This window comes from Ornithorhynchus anatinus, chromosome 7, assembly GCF_004115215.2.
Source record: "Ornithorhynchus anatinus isolate Pmale09 chromosome 7, mOrnAna1.pri.v4, whole genome shotgun sequence".
NCBI lineage: Eukaryota > Metazoa > Chordata > Mammalia > Monotremata > Ornithorhynchidae > Ornithorhynchus > Ornithorhynchus anatinus.
In genome coordinates this window covers 11,548,956-11,573,459 of record NC_041734.1, presented here as the reverse complement: position 1 = coordinate 11,573,459, position 24,504 = coordinate 11,548,956, and the positions used below count along the sequence as shown (strand labels likewise).

At 41.4% G+C, this 24,504-nt stretch overlaps 1 protein-coding gene across 1 annotated transcript in view; it reads right to left on the bottom strand.

The window, feature by feature from the left end:
* PXDNL (peroxidasin like) overlaps positions 1–24,504 on the bottom strand; it is a 170,338-nt gene that overhangs the window by 95,547 nt on the left and 50,287 nt on the right. The window contains exon 5 of the mRNA XM_039912534.1: positions 20,447–20,518. Coding sequence (XP_039768468.1) covers positions 20,447–20,518 — 72 coding nt within the window. The remainder of the gene's footprint in view (positions 1–20,446; positions 20,519–24,504) is intronic.

Sequence of the window (24,504 nt, the reverse complement as noted above, 5' to 3'; positions counted from 1 at the left end):
TGGAAGGCAGGTGAGAAGAAAATTATTGTAATCCATGGAAGGTCTGAAGCAGGATTTGAGCATTGGGTTTGAAGATTTGATTATAGAAATAAAGGTAGAAAGGCAGGGCTTAAGGAGACTGCAGGGGTGGAAGCAGTAGAGTTGGAGAACAAACAAAATGGCAGCATCTCCCACAGAGAGTGGCAGTAGCAGTTGGAATGGACTACTGGATTGAGGAAATAATTTTTAAGGCAAAGGAGAGCATCAGGTCTCTCCCCAGCATGCCAAATCAAAAAACCTCCGAGTTTCTGCTTCCTTGGCCAACCAGGTTTGTAACTGGCTTTTTCAAGATTAAAAACACAGGAAGAGCTAGAGAGGTTCTCACAAAAAGCATAGAACTCTCCTGCAGACTGAACATTAAGTAAATTGATAGTTAATATTCTTATTTGATAAAAAGGTAAATGTATTCTGGAATAATTTTAGTGTGTATGAATTTGATTTTTAGTTTTCAAATTAGCTGAGGAAACTAGTTTAAGTCCCTATAAAAACAGATTTTTGACTCAGGGCACACCTGCCCAAAGCGGATTTTGTGTTTTGCTACATCATTTTCTGTGGTTGAAACTCACTCTGAATTCAGTTCATAAATCTCTTTCTCTGACATTTTTGATTGCCACCTGGAGATTTCTACCTCTGAAAGAACTCAAACAGCCTTGATCCCAGCTGCCAATGCACTAACATTGTTTTCTCTAAGCCTATAACTGTGATTTTACATTAGAATTCAATTATGGATTTAAGCCATCTATGGATTAAAGGAGAACTGTCAGCAGCTAATAGGCGGGTTTACAAAAATTGAAGATGACTAAACTACTTTTCTCACTCGGGAAGTTGGAGGATATTTAAAATCATTGATTCATTAGCATTTTGCTGATAATAGAATTCCCTCAATCTTTATTGGAGGCTTAAATGCTATTGTAGCAATGGACAGAGCTTAAAGCTTTAGAAGAGACAGAACATAAAAGCATAAGGGAATCAAATCAAGAACAGAAAGACACACAAATTGTTCCATGGCATCTGGGCAACCCACCTTTCCATGATGAAAACACAAGACACCACTGCTATTACTGGTCTCATATATTGATCGCAACACACTGCCAGATGCTAAATCTTACATCTTTGTTTTCAATCACTAACCGTATATTCACTTTTTCCAAGCTAATACTTTAAATGCCTACCTCAGCTTTGCTTGAACTTCATTAGATGTGCTCACCATAATATAGATTATCACATGCATTATCCATAGATTGTTCCATTTTAAAATATACATTTGATTTAGACATTTAAATATTTATGCTGAGTATAAAGTAAGTTGCTATTTGTAATGGCCAAGACATGAGGCTGTCCAAATGCTCAAAATCCAATAATACTTTCAATGCCATCTTGCTACCCAGTGTAATTGGGCTTTGTCTTGCTGCACTTTGCTTTGGAAATACAAGCAATCAGCCAGCAGATATAGAAATTACCAGTCACGCACCATGGTGCTAAAACCTTGTGCCTAGGTAAATGGAGTAGTGGCTAAGGTGAGATAGCAGGATCTTTGGCAGCTCATCTCAAGGAACCAGCCCTGATGACACTTTGTTAAACTGTAGTAATAACAATAGTAATAATAATAATGGTATTGTACTAAACAAAGGGTAGTTACACAATATCACGCTGGACACAGACCCTGTCCCACAAGGAGCTTGCAGTCTAAGGAAGAGGGATAACAGGCATTTCACCCCCATTTTAGAGATTAAGAAACTGAGGGATGAAGAAGTGAAGTGACTTGCCCAAGGTCACACACAGCAAGCCAGTGGCTGAGCTGGTAGTATTGATGAGTCTATAATTCTATTTATTTATATTGTTGCCTGTTTACTTGTTTTAATGTCTGTCTCCCCCGTTCTAGACTATACGCCCAGTATGGGCAGGGATTGTCTCTATTGCTGAATTGTACTTTCCAAGAGCTTAGTATAGTGCTCCGCACACAGTAAGCACTCAATAAATACGACTGTATGAATGAATGAATTAATGAACAGAGCCCACTGACTCCTAGGCCTGAGCTCTTTCCACTAGGCCACTTTGCTTCTACATGCTGGACTGAAATAGGCACTATGAGTTGTCCCTCTCCTAATACAAATTCCCTAAGATGTTAAGAGAAGGCAGCCAAATACAACTCTAAGAAATCATAGTTGGCCTCCCAAGCATGCACTTTCAAGCCCGTCTTTTATTCACACTTTCAAAGTATTTAATGTTTTCCAAAATCAACAAAGCTATTATCTTCTAGTGTTTCGTGAAGCTGAGCCTCAGAAAGGTCTGGCATTTTAAAAGGGGCCTGTTATTTCCGCGATGCTGCTGTAAACAGTTGCTACAGTGGCACCGAGGGCTAGATCAGAGGTGAGAGATAATACAATAACCTGTGGAATTGCATGCAATACGTTTCATTAAGAGTTGGTTTTATGTGTTTGGGATTTTCTCTGAGTAATTATAGCCAGTGTACTTCTGAGTTAGGAAGACTGGGAAGTGGAGATTAATTACACTCTGGTTTATTGTATCTCTTTCTTCCAGCAGCTTGGGAGATCAGCAGCTTGTCAATACTATATTAATGGATTGCCTTTTCAAATCTTTCTGAATTACTAGCTAATAAGGAGGAGTTGTTCCCTTTGCCCTTCTTTGAAAACTGCATACAGGAGGGGAAAAATAATCAAAGGAAGCCTAATTTTGCTTGTTATTAATCTTGACTTTAACAGATTGTTTCAGGCGACTTGCTTTCTTAATTTATCTCTAGATAATTGGAAGGCAATATCTTCAATTATGAAATGTTTTAAAGTTTCTCAGTATTTTGCCATGACCACATATTCACTGTATTTTGTACAACGTATAACACGACTTTTACAAGATATCCTGCTGCAGTATCTAAATATTAAGCACTCTTTCTAATTAAACAATATGTTAGGCACAATTTTTTCACCTAAAAAGATAACAGATTATACTTTTTCAAAACCCAACACCAAACAGATTTCTAAAAGCCCCACCAATGTATTTTCCAGCTCATCGTCATCAGGACTGATTGAGGGCTATGAGCAGAGAACTGAACTAGACTCTGGGAAGTGTGCAAAAAAGTACAAGATCTGGTCCTTACCCAAGAGGAGATTACACTCTAATGAGGAGAGGCAAGTAGACATACAATAGACACACAGGCTATATAATAGGAAGAGAGTAAAAATGTTGATAAAACAGGTGTAAACCAAAGGGTGCAAAACAAAGCAAAAATTGAATAAATGGATTATCTACACAGATCTATACCTGAGGGATAAAGGTAGCTTATGGGGTGTTGCCACACTGAGAGATCTGATTTAGAGGCTTAGGGAGCCTAAAGGAGGAAAAAACCTGCAGGGATTTGGGGCTTGTGGGATAGAAGATTAAAAGGATTTATGCCATTGGAAGGAAATGGATCCAAGCAGGGATCTAGATAAGGGAGATTTAGCTGTTTTTACTTTCCCATCTCTCTCTTCCCCCATTACTCAATGGTCCATTCATTCAATAGTATTTATGGAGCCCTTACTATGTGCAGAGCATTGTACTAAGCGCTTGGAATGAACAAATCGGCAACAGATAGAGACAGTCCCTGCCGTTTGATGGGCTTACAGTCTAATCGGGGAAGACGGACAGACAAGAACAATGGCAATAAATAGAGTCAAGGGGAAGAACATCTCGTAAAAACAATGGCAACTAAATAGAATCGAGGCGATGTACATTTCATTAACAAAATAAATAGGGTAATGAAAATATACACAGTTGAACGGACGAGTACAGTGCTGAGGGGATGGGAAGGGAGAGGGGGAGGAGCAGAGGGAAATGGGGGGAAAAGAGGGTTTAGCTGCGGAGAGGTGAAGGGGGGGTGGTAGAGGGAGAAGAGGAGCTCAGTCTGGGAAGGCCTCTTGGAGGAGGTGAGTTTTAAGTAGGGTTTTGAAGAGGGGAAGAGAATCAGTTTGGCGGAGGTGAGGAGGGAGGGCGTTCCGGGACCGCGGGAGGACGTGACCCAGGGGTCGACGGTGGGATAGGCGAGACCGAGGGATGGTGAGGAAGTGGGCGGCAGAGGAGCGGAGCGTGCGGGGAGGGCGGTAGAAAGAGAGAAGGGAGGAGAGGTAGGAGGGGGCAAGGTGATGTAGAGCCTTGAAGCTTAGAGTGAGGAGTTTTTGTTTGAAGCGGAGGTTGTTTAAGAAGGGGAGTGACATGCCCAGATCGTTTCTGCAGGAAGATGAGCCGGGCAGTGGAGTGAAGAATAGACTGGAGCGGGGCGAGAGAGGAGGAAGGGAGATCAGAGAGCAGGCTGACACAGTAGTCTAGCCGGGATGTAGAGTCCTGCCCGGTACTTTATTTGTAATGAACCAAGTGCCAATTCCAGAGACATATGTGGAATACTGACTTTGGACATCATCTCGATCCCCACCCCTCTAGATCCAGAATGCAAAGGATCAATTCAGAGCCAAGAGTCGGGGAGAGGGAAGGACTGGAGCCACTGAATATTTTGTATACATTGAAGGGTATGATTGACACTGCTCAACTCTCTCAAGGGATCAAATAACTTTGAAACTTGAGAATTTTAAAATTTATTATTAATTATTTCTATGTGCTTGCTATTTGTCCAGCACTACTCTTTATGCTGAGGTAGATACAAGTTAATCAGGTTGGACACAGCCCTCGTCCCACATGAGGCTCACAGTCTAAGTAGGAGGAAATAGGATTTAATACCCATTTTATAGTTGAGCAACCTTAGGCACAGAGAAGTTAAGTGACTTGCCCAAGGAGATCAGACAGCAAACAAGTGGAAGGGCCAGGATTAGAGTCAGGGTCCCCTGATCCCCAGGCCCATGTTCTTCCCACTAGGCCATGATGATTTTACTTTCAAAATTGCAAGGGTAAACTGAGAAGTGTTAGGACTAAATTTAGGCACAGATTAAGCACTGGTCACACTCATTTCTTTTTCTAGTCTCGGATCCCTGATACACCAAAGCCACCCAGTCAGCCCTCCACAGCAGGTATAGAGCATGAGGTGCAGTCTGGTTCTTGCCTCTGTTCTGGGCGGAGAACACAATAACTGCAGACTGATAGAATTAAATAAATATGAAATGTGCCTATTTCAGTGAACTTAGAATTTTAGCAATCATTTAAATTATCCATTATTTTCAAAAGTACACACTGAAAAGATTTCTGCCAGGATATATAGAAGTTGTAGCAATTTTTATTCTCTTTGAATATTTCATATTTATAAATTTTTTTAATGGTCAATATGTAAATGGAAACTTGCCTCTTCTCAAGATGTTCAAGTACTATCGCCAACCTTACATAGAAGGAAATGGAAAGCTATTTTTAGTAATGCTTCCTTCAGGACATGTATTTTCAGGTTCCCATAATATTGCCACTTGACCATCACCATTTTAAGGTCAATACATTCCACGAACAATCAGCATAAAATTGAATAATATAAACAGACTAATGTTTGAAAACAGAGTACATTAGAAGGCTGAAATCACACTGGTATCATCTCTGTTGGCTTCTCCTATGTCCCTGTGTCCACATAAATTGTGATTAATGTTGCAGGGCTATGTACCGCCTTTCCTTCAAGTTGATAAATTTGCCAAACAACGTATTTTAACCCTCTAACTCAGCCTGCACGCTTTGCTTCTCCCTAGCCAACCAACTCACTGTGTCTCGTTCTCATCTCTCTTGCCGTCAAGCCCTTGTGCACTTCCATCTTCCTGGAATGCCCTCGGGGTTTCCATCAGGCAGATTATCACTCTCCCCATCTCCAGAGCCCTTCTAAAAACTCACATCTCCTCCAGGAGCTCTCCCCTGATTCATTTTGAACTCCCCCACTCTATTTCACTCTGCCCCTGAATTTCCAAGTCCCTTAACAGCTTGGGTGTTCCCAGCTCCTGTCCCACCCAACAACACTTACTTAAATATATCTAAACAGTGTTGATTCTCCTTACCTGTAATTAATTTTACTGTCTGTGACCCCAACTGGATTGTAAGCTCCTTGAAGCCAGACGCTGTGCTTTCTAAATTGTACTGTATTCTCCCAAGCACTTAGTTCAGTGCTCTGCACAGAGTAAGCAATCATTCATTCAATCATATTTATTGAGAGCTTACTAGTGAGTGTAATCAAAACCACCTGGAGAGATGAACTACTCAGAATCCAGAGTGAACAATAATAATAATAATGTTGGCATTTGTTAAGTGCCTACTATGTGCAGAGCACTGTTCTAAGTACTGGGATAGATACAGGGTAATCAGGTTGTCCCACGTGAGGCTCACAGTCTTAATCCCCATTTTACAGATGAGGTAACTGAGGCACAGACAAGTTAAAAGACTTGCTCACAGTCACACAGCTGACAAGTGGCAGAGCCAGGATTCGAACCCATGACCTCTGACTCCCAAGCCCATGCTCTTTCCACTGAGCCACGCTGCTTCTATCTACAATCAGGTGGCAAACCTAGAACTTCCTCCTTGCCGCCAGGTTCCCTGAAGAGATGCAGCTACAAAAGATGATGCCAAAAGTGGGATAAAAGCTGCTACCTGGCGTTCTTAGAATCTTGCACTGCTGCCAAAAAAAAAAAGCACTCAGGTAACTGCTGCCTTCCCCCCACTACCAAGGGTTCCTGCTCTTAGTTTGGCCCTGCATGCTCTCAGATTCCTCCATCACCGCTGACTTAGACCACATTTTGCCTATTTGCTTTTTGCCTTGTGTTTTAGTATTTCGTACTCCTGTTGTGTTTGTTTCCAATCCCATCTCCCCACATAAACGTTTAGATTGTGAGCCCATGAGGAGAAGCAGCATGATCTAATGGAAAGAGCACAAGCCTGGGAGTTGGAAATGACCTGGGTTCTAATCCCGACACCCACATTTGTCTGCTGTGCCCTTAAGTCACTTCACTTCTCTATCCCCCAGTTACTTCATCTGTAAAATGGGAATTGAGAATATGAACCCCATGTGGGACATAGACTGTATCCAACCTGATTAGCTTGCATCTATCCCAGCACTTATTACAGTGCCAGACACATAGTAAGTGCTTAAACACAAACAAAAAGAAAAAAAGAAGGACAGGGACCATGTTTAATTCCACCTCTACATTTTTTTGCCAGGCTTGGTACAGTGCTCTGCATATGGTAAGCACTTAATAAATACCACTATGTCACCACCAGTGTCACGATAGCATTCAGTGCTTGGCACATAGTAAGCGCTTAACAAACACCATTATTATTATTATTGAATTGCATCTTGGTTCATGGCATTATGAAGATTTAAGTGAAGTGCCATCTGTGCCTTTAAAACGGATGATTGTTTGGAACACTATCAACTAGTTTTATTTGCTTCCTGAAAGCTCAACAGTCTTGGGAAATAGTGTTCTCCTTGCTGTTTGATGCAGAGTAGAATTCAGCAATTAATGTCAAAGGAAAATTGCAAATGTGCCCTAAATCTCTGACTCTTCAGACATTCTGAAAGTTTACTGTGACTTCCATCTCATCTAAGTAAACTCGTTCCCAGTAAATTAAGAGATGAAGGTCAGGACAGACTGTTATGATAATATAAGACAGGAACATCACTGGACTTTTCTTCTAAGTGATGTCTGACATTGCCCAGGTGCTGAAGGTGTTTGGAATTTGAACCTGTTTGATGAGCCAATTAGCATTAAACAAGAGCTTAAACTTCCACATGCCACTCAAATGAGGAACCTGTTAAGTTTAGGGGCTAAGTGAATAGTATCCGTTACTAATTTCTGGCTGGTGGAAGGATGGGAAATGATTGAGTTCCACATTACTGTATAATAATGATGGCATTTGTTAAACGCTTACTTCATGCGAAGCACTGTTCTAAACACTGGGGAGGATGCAAGGTGATCAGGTTGCGCCACGTGGGGCTCACAGTCTTAATCCCCATTTTACAGATGAAGTAACTGAAGCATGGAGAAGTTAAGTGACTTGCCCAAAGTCACATAGCTGACAAGCGGCGGAGCCAGGATTAGAACCCATGACCTCCGACTCTCAAGCCCGTGCTCTTTCCCGTGAGTCATACTGCTTCTCTTAGCCACACTCTCTCCTGAAGTAGATATGGCAGGGATTTCATGGGAAATTAACTCTTGGGAGACTTCCAGAACATTTTGGAAACACTTCTGCTTTAAAAGCCTTGAAAACAATATATTGAGGCTGGAGTTAGAAATTCTGACATTCCAGAGCATCCCCAGAACACAGAACCCTTCGTGATCCCCTCTGCCCTAATGAAGAGCATTATATCACGATATTCAAGATTTGGGTAACTCTCAAATGATGGGAAAATGGAATAAGAAGAATAATTGATTAGGAAAACTAAAAACTTGCTTCCAGTTTTACAGCAGAAAACTGGTTGAAAGTGATTTTGCCTTGTGTAACAAGCATTCAGTCATTTCTTCAAAGTAACTAAATCAGCCATGCAGATTGTCTTGGAAAATTTGCCCCCAGCTGAGCCTGCTTCAGTTGGCAGGATATGCTGTGGAAACCATGGAAACCAGAAGCAAATGGAAGTATTCACCATCAAAATAACAATTGAAGTATTTGTTAAGCATTTTACTATGTGACAAACCTGTGCTAAACACTAGACTTGCTACATTATAAGCAGATCACACAGCCCATTTCCACACATTGGGTTCACACTGAGACTTGAGGGAAAACTGGTATTTTATCCTGATTTTACAAATGAGAAAACTGAGGTACAGAGATACACAGAATTCAAACCCCTTGCCCTAGATTACAGTAAGTGACAGAACTGGGATGAGAACCCAGGTCCTCTATAACTTTAAGTCCAACACTTTCCACTAGGCCATTCTGCTCCTCAATTCCAGCTTCGCTTCAGTATAAAAACAATGGTTTTTAAGACACATAGCCATGGAAGAGGTGGTTGACTTGCCACTGATGAATTTAAAATCTCTCATTTGGAAATTATCTTCTCATGATAAATTTCTTCACTTTTTTTTTTTATCTCCTGCCACAATTTTAAAATGCTTTTGCCTCAACAGAATCAAAACATCTTCTGAAATATACCTGTCACAAAAACCTTTCCTGAATCTTTCACCTACCTAAGAAAGAACATCCTTAATTACCAAGGCACAAACAGGTATGAGTTCTTAGCTTAATTTACAGCGTGTATTTGCTGGGTTGAGGCTGCATCTTCCCGCGAGGTAACGGTGACCCCTGCAGGAACTAAGGAAATCAAGGACTAAGGACTGAGGAAATCAACAGTATCTTAATTCCTGTCTGGGGGAAGAGACATTCTGATGACTGATTGAAAGAGTTAATTGCACTGGTTTATTTTGATGTTGTTGAGCCTTGTTGATTTTATGGCCTTGAGAGAGTATTCAAGCACTGGCTTTGGGAAGGAAAGCAACTTTTCAGACTGTGCACTTGGAACCGGCTTTCTAAAGGTTTGATTTACAATCACTACTATTTGATTACTGGCCATCAGGGAAAATACATTCCTTAAATGTGAGGCTAGAAATAGACCTGTGAGGGACAAGAAATGGAGGGTGAGGGGAGGGACAATCCAAGAGGGAGAGTGGAGAGGAAGGGAATGAAAGAAAAGGAAATGAGTGGTAAGAAGGGACACGGTCATCTTTGGATGCAGTAAATCTGAATTACTGTCCTCAGACCCTATTGTTATTCTCTGATCATTACACAGTTAGATAGTATATAATTATTAAGAGGTATTTACAGGAAGAGAGTTGGATTTCCTTAAAATGGTGGTTTGTCCACCTTGGGGCATTTTATGCAATATGTTGCCAGAGAGGATGCATTCTCTCATTATCATTAACAATGGCATTCTTTAATACTATTTGATTCCTTGTTGTCAGAGGAAATACACTCCTTAAACATTTACTGTTCTGATTAAACACCATTCTGCATAAGACTGCAGTGGAATATATTCTGAGGTAGCTATTCTGAGGTAGATAGTGACTTAGGGAGAGTGCAGATCAATATACTTGCTTGATCACATGCCTGGCGGCCACTTTCTCTGAATCCATCTCTGAAGCTGCAGAAGAAAAGAAAACCCTACACAAACCTATGCTCCAGTCTTCTTTCTGTGGCTAGTGTATCCCTACTCTTTTAATTTTCCTGATTTTTTTGTGCTTTTGAGGAGAGACCATTATGCAACTACCTGGCATCATCTTAAAATGGGGAAAAAAAAATCACATTTTATTCATGATGACCAAGGGGCCAGCCTCTCTGTCGATTTGAGGTCACACATGAATTGTTTGCACCTTTTCGACTGCAAGTTTGCAGCCAGTAATAGACACAGGAACAACCTCTGTGGAATACGACTATATATGTTACCCAGCTCAATATCAATGACAGTCATTGCTAGTTCCTCTTAGGATAGAATCCTCAATCCAATGACCACTTTCCTAGTTTATCAACTGAAGAGTATCATTAATCAAGACCCCTCTGGAACACGGTGTGGCCTCAGAACAAAATGGCAGACCTGCTCTTCACAGCTTGACTGATGCAGAAGTGCAGGCAGAAATTCTGTACCTCCATAGTGAGCCCACTGAAACATTTGACTCCATTAGCTAAATGTTCTTGTAAAGTTGTCAGGATCTTAAGGCTGCTTCAACACAGGACTGTTGAGTGAGACAAATTTGAAGATGCACGTAGAGGAAAACTTGACTGGTATACAGCATACTTTTCTAACAAGATTACGGAGGAGAGGATGAGCAGGACATGAGTGTCGGTTTACATTTCCAATTCTCTAGATATTTTCATACTCAACAGGTTATATATGCACATTCAAAAGTTTGATCTGCAAAGTCAGCACAGCCAATGGACTGGCAAGAAAGCTGAAGAAGACCCAGGTTACGGATCAGAACACACCAAGAAAACACTACACAAAATGAAATATTTTCACAGTCAGTGCAAAGTTAAATTTTATCACTGAATACTCTCTCTTAAGCACTGCACTCTTCACTGTATGCTCTTCACATACAGAGATAAAAAACTGAAGATCAAGTACGTAAGATGCCCTCTGCAGATGAAGTATGGCAGTGATGGGATCAAACCTCATATCAAACTAAAGTTCTACAGAGCAATCACAATGCCCATTCACCTATGAAGATAATGATAATAACTGTGGTATTTGTTAAGCACTTACTAAGTGCCAGGCACTTTACTAAGTGCTGAAGTAGATACAAGACAAACAGGTTGGCCACAGTCCCTGTCCCTCATAGGGTTCCCAGTCTCAATCCCCAGTTTACAGATGAGGTAACTGAGGCACAAAAAAGTGAAGTGACTTGCCCAAGGTCACATGGCAGACAAATGTAATTAGAACACACATTCTTCTGCTTCCCAAGTCCATAACCACGCTGCTTCTCTATGAGCCTGGGAGTACTGGACCAGCACACCCATGGTCCTCAGTATCACCTATGACCACACTTAATATCATCGGTTAAGATTAACATCAAGGCCCAGAACATTGTCACTTCACTGAAGCCCATTGAAACGCAGCTTCCCTCGGTGGGCTGTGTAAGAGCATGGATTGTAGTGTAAGGAGCAGAACAATCAGAAGTGTAGAACAAATACTTTAATCCCACAGTCTCGAACAATGAGAACTCAATAGCGGCAAACCCCTGGAAGAGAAAACAGCAGCCAAAAGACCAACCAGGAACCAGGAGAGGAGTTGCTTTCCTTGAAAATAAACTTTATGAAGATTGTCTCTACAGTCCACACTTCATCTGTTGCCCAAATCGTTTTTCCCAAAATGCCATTCTGCTCACATTCTAACAACATGGCCTAGTGGAAAGAGCATGGGCCCAGGAGTCAGAGGACCTTGGTTCTAATCCCAGCTCTGCCACTTGTCTGCTGCGTGACCTTGGGAACGTCATTGAACTACTCCGTACCTCAGTTTCCTCGGCTACAAAATGGGGATTAAATCCTACTCCCTCCTGCTCAGACCATGAGCCTCATGTGGGATGAGAACTGTGTCTAACCTGATAATCGTGTATCTAACCCATGCTTAGAACAGTGCTTGACAGAGTAAGCACTTAAAAAAATGCAATAATAATATCTCCAAAATACTCAAAAACCTCTAATGGTTGCTCATTCCTCTCCATGTTAAGCAGAAACTCCTGACCCTTGATTTTAAGGCACAAAATCACTTCTCTTCCTTTACTTATTCACACTCTACTCCCACTTCACCAAAGCCCTCATGCTTAGTTCCTCTCAAGCTAACTTACAATGCCTTATTCTTGCTTTTCCTATTGCTGATCTCTTACTTGCAGCCTCCTGCTTGGAATTCCCTCTCCCCTAACATCCAGCAGACTAACTTCTCTCCAATTTTCAAAGGCTTTTGAAAATCATATTTCCCCCTGGAATCTTCCCAATAAATTTCCCATCTCCCCACCTATATGCCCGCAACTAGTACTTCACCACTTCCATGCCACCTAAGTACTTGGATATTCCCTTCCCCCTCCTCAGGGAGCACTTTTGTATCTATCATACTCCATTACCTTAGTCTATTTGTAATTTTAGTGTCCATATTTTTTATGGTTTTTGTTAAGCACTTACCCAGCTCCAGGCACTGTACCAAGTGATGGGGTAAATACAAACTAAACAGTGCTTCAGCCCTTAGTACAGTGCTTAGCACATAGTAAGCACTTAAGAAATACCATCATTCTTATTATTATTATTATCTGGTTGGACTCTGCCCTTGTCCCACAAAGGGCTCACATTCTTAACCCCCATTTTACAGGTGACATAACAGGCATAGAGAAGTTAAGTGACTAGCCCAAAGTCACACAGCAGACAAGTGGAAGAGCCAGGATTAAAATCCAGGTCCTCTAACTTACAGGCTCGTGCTCTTTCCACTAGGCCACAGTGCTTCTCTCTCTTCAGTGCCCATAGTGTGGAGTGGAAGGTTGGTCACGTATTGGACTTTTTAGCTACTATCACAAACTCAGCTAGGATCTCACTGCCAGTAGAGTCATATTCAAAGGCAAAGCATGTCTCATCTTTTAGATATTACACATATATTTTATACATCCTTTAATGATAAATGAAGGAAGGGAAAAAGCTTATTGAAATCCGCACATGAGCAGACCATAGTTGGGGGAGTTCTTCATGGCTTCAAATCCTCAAACAACTTATTCACCAGCTGTCTTTTCCCTCCTCGCCAAATTCCTCAATTTACTGAAGTCTGTCTCTCATGTGCCTCGTTCTTCCCTTTGAAACTTCTCGTAACATCGGTAAGAGTTACTACCAGACTATCTTTTCAATCCCCTCTTTTTAAAGATGGTCTCTGAGTCTGTTGCTTTCCTGGTAGCAGATAATTCTGTGGTATGGTATTCTCCCAAGCACTTAATACAGTGCTCTGCACATAGTAAGCACTCAATAAATACCACTGATTGATAGGAGGTACTTTTCCTCTCTGTCACAGACTGTGGAACCAAGATCTAATACTTTTGTTTCAGAGCCCTAAGATGGCAAATAAAAATGTAGTGACCAAAACTCTCCACAAAATTGTAAAATTTTGGGTTTTCCACAGCTGCATCCAAATTTATCTGGGATTGAATTCATGTTTATTAGAGATACAACCTCGGGGACACAGGTGGTGAAAGGTGCAGGGAAGTCTCTGAATTAAGTCAGTGACATTTACAGTCTTTTCATTTCTCTGTATGGGGCACTGGAACCCAGATGTGTATAATGATACATTCGAGAACCTAATGTGCTTATTTGGATTTGGCAGCTGGCACAGCTTTCATGCCAAAAGAGGGTAAACCTTTGATGGTAAAATTGCAGTTGCAACCTTTTATGTTATGGAAGTAAATGGGCAGCAAAGAGAAACAATGACTCCCAGAAGGGCATCAGATCAGCCTCCTGAAGAATCATTTGGCATTATACAGTTGACCACAGGGCACTGTTTTAGACCAGGGACTTCAGGGTCCCGGTCTCACAACCAGCAACTAAAAAGGTTTTTTTAAAAAAAAAGTTAATTGGAGGACCCCAAAATCTAAAAAAAATAGGATTTTGGAACCTGGAGTGGGCAGTGTAGAACACAACTGATTAAGAGGCAGATTTTCTTGAACTGTTCTTATGGTTTCATAGCTGTTAAATGAGTGGCAAAGGTGTGAAGAGAATGAGCCAACAAACAACCACATACAGTTAGGGTGGTGCATTATTACTACTGTATTTGCAGTTCTTTACAAATACCCTCCCAATGATACAATTTCACCAGTGACTGGTAAATCAATCAATGCTATTTATTGAGCATTTACTGTGAACGGAGCAGTAAATGATCTGGGAGAGTATAATGCAGTAGAGTTGGTAGACAAAACCCCTGTCCATCAAGAGCCTACAGTTTAGTGGACCAGCCCCCAGTCCCCCTATTACTCCTCCCCTTGATATCACACATGGAGGACACCTCCAAAACCAAGGAGCACACTGGGAGATCAAACAGGACTCATGTGGTACCTCGATCAATCCATCAGTCAGTCGGTCAATAATACATATTAAGTACTTACTATGTGCAGAGCATTATGTGTGTGGGAAAGTACAATAAAACTAGAAGGCTACTAGACTCATTGGGGGACAATACTGGGGAGCCCTCTTTGAGAAAACAGGCTTCAGCATGACAGCGTGGAGACTGCCCAAACACCTTACTCTTGCCTAATTGTATACTGTTCTTTGGAAAGAACCATAGGGATATTTGAAGACTCTATTCCTTCCAATTGAAGTGCAGAGATTTGTATTTGAATATGTAAAGACCCAGGGGAGAGAGGGCTCTCTGGGGGGTTTGCTGCCCACCAGGGTCCTGCCAGGGGGAATGCCAAGCCTAATGCCGGGAAATGCGGCAGGGGAAGGAGGCTTATTAGGCCAAACGAGACAAACAGCCCACCTATCAGCCCTGTTGCCTCCCACTAAATCCAGTCCCAACTCCCAAGGAGCCTGGTGCTAGGGTTGAAAACATCATAGTGGGCTGCCAAACATTCATTCATTCATTCATTGTCGTATTTATTGGGTGCTTACTGTGTGCGGAGCACTGTACTAAGTGCTTGGGAGACTACAATAGAACAATAAACAGACATAATCCCTGCCCAGATCATAGGGTCTTCACCTGCCTTATCCAATGCTCGATGATCTGAATTTCTGAAAAGCCTCTGAAAGAAGAGGCACTTGGCAAAATCTCAGGAACAGTCGGGAAGACGGAAGAATGTATTTAAATGGGAGTGGGTAACTGGGCACCCTCTGATGGCAGCTCATTTAGAAATTGTATTGGTTTGCCTTTGGAGGGGAGTCAAAAGCAATGACAGTGAAAAGTATCTGGGCAAACATTAAGGCAGAGGCACACGTGTGTATTCACTAGTAGTTGCAATTATTTGTTCTATTTTTTAAAAAATACAGCACTCTGGAATGGATCATTTCCTTTTCAGTGAATGTCACTGGGGTACAAACCACTTAATATTTTGAATCAATATAGTTTTGAGAGAAAAATGTAGAGATTAATGGACATTATCCATTAATGTTAATCGAGTCATAAGACATAATAGGCAGCACAATTCACAGTGGTTGTAACACACCACAAATGCGTTATGCTAAAATGCACTGAGTTCAACAACCTGGTAAATTTAGTAATCTCTCAACAGAGCACACTTTCATGCTTTCCACCTATTTAGATAATAAAATGGATTTCAGATGTGAAGGACAACAATCAAATTTGAGAGCATTTTGTCTATTTCTCTAATGATTTTAAATGCAACTAGAATTGCACCAAAACTAGACAGGTATATCCCAAAGAAGGAGTTTTCTTAGACTGTGAGTCCTGTGAGGGACAGAGACTGTGTCCAACCTGCTTGGCACATAGTAGTAAGCATTTAAAAACATGATTATTATTATTATAAGGTCCAAATCGGGAGGCACATATTAAAGCTGTAACTCTTTTCACTCTCTCAACACTGGTAGACAATACCATCTTTCATCTCTATCAGCTCAGATGAATTGCACTCTCCCAAACACTTAGTACAGTGGTCTTCAAAAATAAGCAATCAATAAATATGACTGATCAATTAGATCCGCATGGATACTGAAGGTGGCTCTTTCTGGCTGCTCCAGGTGAGTTCCCCAAGTATGATGCTGCTTGAAATTCATCTTAAGAACTTGGATTAATATTTAATAAGTCACACTTGGGTTTCTGGGCAGGGGAAGCCATTAGTTTTCTAATGGATCTCTTGCAAGTTTAAAGGCCCAGTCTTGGACAATTCTTTCTACAAATGACCTAACATTTACTAAGACCTACCGCACTCAGGAAAGATAAACACTTAAAGATCAAGAAAGTTCCTACCCAATGGGCTCATAACCCAAATTCAACAAGATGGGCAAAAACAGATCAATGCCTTGAACAGGAATAGTAACAACGACTGTAGCCAAGAAATCACTTGGATTACTGGTGTGTTTTTTTTAAAAAAAAGCCTATCAAAAAAACAAAACAGCATTTTTACAACAAACATTACCCGAGAATGTGATTTTTGTCCCATTTGTGAAGCAGCAGCTATCACTCCAGTATAAATGTGTTGGCTTTTGAAATAGGCCACTTTTGAAAACTGGGCAGAAGTTCCAGATTAAAACAATTTAGCGTAAAGTGCAGAATAGGTAATTAGTACTAGGTAGAAGATGGCCGAAGCAGTTTATATAGACTACTGGTACAACAGCTTAGTTGGGCTTATATAGAGTTCATATTTAGGATCCCCTTTTAGAAGACTTTTTTAAAAGACCAGAATGTAGCACATCTGAATGCAAAGACTACATCAAGCTTGAAGGCTGGAACACAGAGAGATATGGGAAGGAACTACCACAGTAAGGAAGATTAGATTTTAGGATCCTTGAGGGTAAAGTAACATGCTTTTTGCTGCTGGTGTTCGGCCCCGGAGCTTAGTTGAGCGCTCTGCACCCAGTAGTCACCTGCTACATACTACATAGGACAGCCATAGTTGAGAAGCTGAGGCTACTCAATTGGAGGGATGACACTATTACCCTGGCTGGAACAGTCAACAGAATGCCCATGGCAGGGGGTGGAAGAAAGACAGTGGAGGATTCAGACAGCCACGTTCCTGGCATTGGCACATCTAAAGGGCAGAGATAGATATGTATATTTTGGAATGTTCTGCCTCTATGCACCTTGATACCCTGGAGGGAAGAAGGGTCAAGTGGAGGAGAGGGGCCAAGCTACTCACAGAAAAGTTGCCAGCAGGTTGAGGGAAACAATGTCCATATCATCTGGGTTGATTCTTGGACCAATCACACCACAGGAACGAGGATGCTATTCTACAGAAAGTGCCATGCCTACATCCCCTCAATCTACTGCTTATCAGTGCTGAGTTGTGACTCAATACTACCTGAACATTCTCCTACCTCTAGTGGTCACTGAGGCAGGATATATCAGAGTTATTAATCAACACAGGAATCTGGCTTTTCCCTCCCCACACTAAAATTTCCAATAACAATATAACAGGGACATTCAGGGACATGGGTGGGTGATCTGAAGTGCCCGAGTTCACAGCAATGGGAATTTTTGACCAATCAACGGTTGTGCTGCTCACCAAGAATGAGTCATGAGGAGCTTCAGGAGGGAGAGGCAGAATCGTCAGAGAAAATCAGGCAGCCCTACATGACTTGGTCCTTCCCTGGCCTTCTTGCCTCTACTCCCTCAGGAAAGTTCCCTCCCATCCTCCACCTGCCTAAAATTTGATCTGGTTCTTAAGACTCTGAGCAGCAGTCTGCTTTGAGGCAACTTGGCTCTGTTTTCTTCTCCCCTCCAAAATACAATATCTCTTCTCTGCAGGAATATAACTATATCTTGTTTATTCATCGTTCACATCAGAATACGGAATAAAGCTCACTGTGGGAAAATTAACAATCGCATTTATGCTGAGTTGTATTTCTTCTACTTTGAACAATGTCCCTGTGGCATAAGAATTTTGCCTATTTACAATTACAGCTTTTCACTAAATGGTGTGACATATGGAAATCATGTTGAAAGAGAATATAACCTGAAGTTGAAAGAGATTTCAGTTTGGTGAGTTTCAAATGGACTACAACCAAAATGATTTCAAGCCAGAGTTGGCATTGTGCCTTATGGTTGCCTGCAGACCTAGAATTATGAACAATTGTAAAAATATATAAGTAAATCCTAGAGATTAACATTTCAACCTTTGGCCTCTTAAAACTTCTTTGAAGAGTTAGGAAAATATCATAGCTAATCATCTACAAAGATGTTTTAGAGTAGGGAGTAGTGCTAGAAGGAAGTAGGGGAAAAGACTAGTTGATCCCTCTGAATCCAATGATTTGGCGACTCTGTAAGTCACTTTTCAAAACAAGAGCGCATGCTCATCCAATTGTGGTTTTGGGTCGTAAAATAGAGCATTTTCATGACTATAAAAATGACTGATATTTCTCAATCTCCAAAAAATAGCTGAATATCATTAGGGTTTAAAGTATTAATTGATGGGAACTGGGTTTGTTTGGTTGACATTAGACTATAAACTCAGATTCCAGACTGTAAGTGCACTGTGGGCAGGGAATACTCTGCTGTAATGTTACTCTCTTCAGTGCTTTGTACAGTGTTCTGCACACAGTAAACATTCAATAAATACCACTCATGATGATTTATGATATCAGATCCCCTAACTTAGCATTTGTGAAACATTTATACACACATTGGGGCATTAGAATAATAAATATCTTACAGCTTTCTTTTACAATTTTCATACCTAAAAAGCTCATGTAAGAAACTTCTTTCCTACTAAGAATGAGCTAGATCAAATACACAATTAAACACAACTAAGAAAATGCATGAACATATCTACTATCATCTTGCACCAACTGTAAGCAGAAAACAAATTAAAAAGGAGTGGGAGAAGAACAGAATGAGGAACTCAAGCTCAATTGTTGCTAGTCCTCTGTCAAAGTAGAAAATTATTTCTGATTTCACTCTGAACAGAATATTTGCATCAGTGGAGTAATGATTGCATGCAACAGGTTTCCAATCATGACTACTGTGAAAATGAATGGAGGGTCATTTAAACAAATGGACTCCGCTCCACAGATGAAGACACTTTAGAGAACTCTATAACTCGGGATATCAGAAGTCTTATTTACAACTGAAATGAAAAACGGTCTCACAATCAACCTGAAGGAGTCTGGGGTCGTATGCCAGAGTGCCCCCATAAAGAAATTGACAATGGTAATACAAAATTGAAGGCCATCACTGACAAAGACAAAAATAAATCCAAAATGTCAGCAAGAAAACCAGCATGCCTTTAGCGGGACACAAAATGTGGTGCCAGCTTGACATTATCAAGCCAGGCGTAGCTTTCATCCATTGCTTTGGCTGTGAAATTTGGACCAAGAATGGATTACAATCGGTGGTATCTTTTGAGTGCTTACTGGGTGCAGAACCCAGTACTAAGTGCCTGGGAGAATGCGATACAAGAGTTGTTAGACACGTTCCCTGCCCACAATGAACTTTCAGAGGTGGGAGATAGAAATTAATATAAATAAATAATATAGAATAGGTACTTTATGTATATGAACATAGGATACTAGTTCCAATCTTAGAGCCATTCCATCAGCATCACCTAAGGGCCTCACTTGGTATCAAAAGACAACAAAGGGTCAAAGCAGTCACGCCTTGGAATGCAGTCAGACCACCAGGATCTAAGCAGTGCTTGTAATATCACTTCTTCACTGAGTAGGAAATGGGAGGAGAATCGCTGGCAAATGTATATCCAAATAGCTGCTGCACAGTGAACAAACTAGGGTAGATGAAATGTTTTGGCATTATAATGGAAGCAATATAATTTGGCAAGGGTCAGCCAATGGGCTCAACTCAATATGCAGTAATCAGGAACGAAGTGGATATTTCGGACCTGGGGCATCCAGACTAATGTGCTCTGAGTGGGCACAAAACAGATGTGGTGGCACTGAATAGTATTCCAGTGACTGCTCAACGAGGAGAAGACTTACAAACTCTGTGTTTTATAGGGTGCGTATTCAGCATTGGGACGGACTGGAAAAATCACATCGCACTTGAGCCGTAGCCCTCTACCATTCAGTATGGTTCTCATGATAGGACGGGAACATGTTTCCTCTGGTAATTTTGACAATGGCTGGCAGAAACGATGAGTGACCTAACATAGGACATCTATTTCTTTCCAAGACCCTAGGAATCCTACAGGAGATGTTGCTTTCCCACCCGGTTCAGAAGCCAAGTTGAAAAGAAATAACACTGAAAGAGAAAATAATGGTAGGTATTTTTGAATGTAGCTTTACAGTCTGTACTTATATCTAAGGTTATTGAGTAAAACATGGAATAAACCTCCAAAGTTGCTTCAATAAATGAGTTAGTATTACTTACAGCTGCTCCAAAGATATCAGTCCTTTAAATGCTTGTGGGTGTACTGTATGGATTTCGTTCTTGTAGAGGTACCTGCAAAAACAATGTCATGTAGTGAGAAATAAATAGGACTAATATCTACACCTTCACAGGCATCCTGGTAGAGGAGATCAAATATATTAGATGAACCTATTTGTGTATTCTTGGCTAAGATTGGGTTGGGGATATTAAGCCGTATTTCTACTGCCTCACATGGAATACTAACATGAGGGACAAATTTAGAAGGATAATCCAAATAAAAATTACCTTGGGGAAACATTTGCTTCTAGAGGAGAAAGCAAGCAAACAAAAAGCAACAGCTCACGGCAGCACAGTTATTCTGACTTCCCAAAATTTTCAATCATGTGGGCCCTCTGAAAGCTATGTCACAGTAAACAATGACCACCTACAGTCAGAGAAGCAGCATGGCTCAGTGGAAAGAGCACGGGCTTCGGAGTCAGATGTCATGGGTTTGAATCCCGGCTCTGCCACTTGTCAGCTGTGTGATTGTGGGCAAGTCACTTAACTTCTCTGTGCCTCAGTTACCTGGTCTGTAAAATGGGGATTAAGACTGTGAGCCCCATGTGGGACAACCTGATTCCCCTGTGTCTACCCCAGCGCTTAGAACAGTGCTCGGCACATAGTAAGCGCTTAACAAATACGAACATTTATTTTCAGAGAAATTATAGAACCACATCAACCATTAGTCAATCAATCACCAGCATTTATCAAGTGTCTACTGAGTGCTCTGTACTGAGCATTTGGGAGATACTACAGCCTAAACAAGAGAACCAATCAATCAATAGTTGAAGAAGCATGGCCTAGTGGAAAGAGCATGGGTCTGGAAGTCAGAGGACCTGGGTTCTAATTCCAGCTCTGCTATGTGACCTTGGGCCACTCAATTAACTTCTCTGTGTCAAAGTTACCTCATCAACAAATTGGGGGTTTATTGAGCCTGCAAGCCCTATGTGCAAGAGGGACTGTGTCAACCTGATTATCTTTTATCTACCTCAGCCCTTAATACAGTACCTGGCAAGCAGTAAGCACTTGCACACAAAAAGCATTCAATAAATACCACTGATTGATTAACAAATACCATAAAAATGGTATTGATTGAACAAGTACTGGATGCGGAACACTGTACTACCACACATTCCCGGCCACAAATCTTGAGGGCCAAAACCATGTCTAAATTCACACCTGTGTATTCTTTCCAGAGCTTAATACAATGGTTTGCACATAGTGTGCACTTAATGAGTACTAATACTACTGAAGAACTGAGTCGCCGCATTGCAGTGATCCCCCAAGCCCCCCAACTGGAACACGATGTCCTAACTGCAAGCTTCAATCTTTACCACCATGGCCCATCTACCGGCCTCCTAGTGTGACCACCGACAGCCCCTGCGACACAGGACACCCGGCAACATGTGAGGTCACATGCATTCACCGGGCATGTACAGAAATGCAATGTCATCATATGCCTCATTTTGCAGAAGTCTGCCCTAGTCTGCCCAATCCTAGAAAGAATGTCCCTCTGAGGAGGACACCCTGATTTTTTCTAGAGTCTCTTTCTTCCCCTCCAAGACAGCTGCCACTTCCAAGCCATCGCCTCAGTATCAAGAGTCAAGGCAGCAGGAGGCTAGGCCCTTAAAATGAAAATACCAGAAACAAAGGTGTCCCATGCCATATCTGTAGGGGGGTGGGGACAGACCAGCTGAAAACTGAACTGTCTAATGTATAACTGGATGACTAATCACCCTTCTGGCTACTCTCATCCTCCTCTACCCTCTACACTGCATTTGCTAATCCAGGGAAATCCTGCCTTCCAGAGGCACCAGCCCTCCCTTTTGGCCAAGGTGAATGATTATAATAATGTGGGTATTTGTTAAGCGCTTACTATGTGCAGAGCACTGTTCTAAGTGCTAGGGTAGATACAGGGTAATCAGATTGTCCCACGTGAGGCTCACAGTCTTAATCCCCATTTTACAGATGAGGTAACTAAGGCACAGAGAAGTTAACTGACTTGCCCACAGTCACACAGCTGACAAGTGGCAGAGCTGGGGTTCGAATCCATTATCTCTGACTTCCAAGCCCGGGCTCTTTGCACTGAGCCATGCTGCTTCGCTGTTGTCTTTAGCCCTGCTCTGCTCCTCCCGCACAGGCAGACCTGAGCACCGAAGGTGGCGAACTGCCCAACCCCTGTTGTTTCAACCTTTGGTCACAGTGTGTCTGGTGCAGAAGCTGAAGCCGACACAGGAAAAGATGGAAGACACAATAATTGCAGAGACCTCCCCTCCTTCAGCCCATCTCACTGCCGTACCCAGTATTAGCAATAATGTCAGGAAAAATGAATATCGAAATTTCACAGCACTACATATTACCTATCAACCCTGGAGCGTATCAAAATTATTTCATTGGAAATCTGCAAACTTAAGGCGGCACTAATGCGATATTAAAATATTCCCTTGTCCCAGTACCAAGGACCTCTAAGGGAGAATACCTATACTTTAGTATATATAAAAAATCATCATCACTAATCAACATCTTCTGAGGACACTGCACTACACAAGAGATAACATACATACATAGAAAAGCAGCATAACATATTGGATAGAGCATGGGCCTGGGAGACAGAAGGACCTGGGTTCTAATCCCGGCTCCACCACTTGTCTGCTGTGTGACCTTCGGCAAGTCACTTCACTTCTCTGTTCCTCAGTTCTCTCATCTGTAAAATGGGGATTTCGAATGTAAGCCCCACATGGAACAGGGACTGTTTCCAACCCAATTTGCTTGTTTCCACCCCAGTGCTTAGTACAGTGCCTCATAGTAAGCGCTTAACAATTATCGTAATAATGACAATAGTTACATAATTCTTAATCTCAAGGAATTTATTGTTTAATGGGAAAACAAGTATGCATAAATTGACAGATACACAATAATATTATTAATTAAGCACTTACCGCAGGCCGAGTTCTGTACTAAATGCTGGGAAAGATACAAAATAATCCCATCAGATCAGCCCGTCTCCTGTCACAGTTTAAGGAGTAGGGAGAATACATATTTTAATCTCACTTCACAGATAAGGAAGCTGAGGCACAGGGAATTTACGTGACTTGCCCAAGGTCGCCCAGCCGACAAGTGGCAGAGCTCATACTGGAACCTGAACTAGCGATCTAATTAATTATTCACCAGTTAATATTCACCAATTTATATTAGGCATGTTAAAAACAAAAAACTCAAGTGTAGAAATAAAAGAGAGGCAAATTTATAAGCAAAAAGAAATGATACACACATGCTGAGGTGGTGTTAGTAGGGTTTAAGGCCCACCAGGGAGAGAAATGGAAAAGAAATCTAACAGAAATCAATTATTGGCCGCTTCCAGTATGCAAAGCACTGTAAGAAGTATTTGGAAGAGTATAACTCATTAGAATTGGTAGATTCTTTCCGGCCCACAAGGAACTTACAGTCTATAAGGGGATAACAGACATTAAAATTGATTATGAATACGTAGATAAGTGTTGTGGGGCTGAGGATGGGATGAATATCAAGTGCTTAAAGGGTACAGATCCAAGGGCACAGAAAGAGGAGAAACTAATATATTAAGTTCCTTGAAAAGGCATGTATTGGGATTCCTAGTTTGTGTTTTTTTATGGTATTGGTTAGGCACTTACTGTGTGCCAGGCATTGTACTAAGTGCTGGGGTAGATATAAACTAATCAAGTTGGGCATAGTCTGTGTTTCACATGGGGCTCACATTATTAATCCCCATTACATAGTTGATGTAACTGAGGCAGAGAGAAGCAAAATGATTTGCCCAAGGTCACAAAGCAGACAGACGGCAGAGCCGAGGTTAAAACCCAGGTCTTTCTCCCTCCCAGGCCCAGGGTCTCTACACTAAGCTATGCTGGGTTTGTTTAACTATGATGCATCACTTGAGTCCTTACACCTGACAAAGGTTGTAGCAGAAGCTATAGCTTTTAGTCATTTAATTTGGGATTTCTAATAAGCTCATTTTTCTCCAAGATTTTAGAATTACTTCC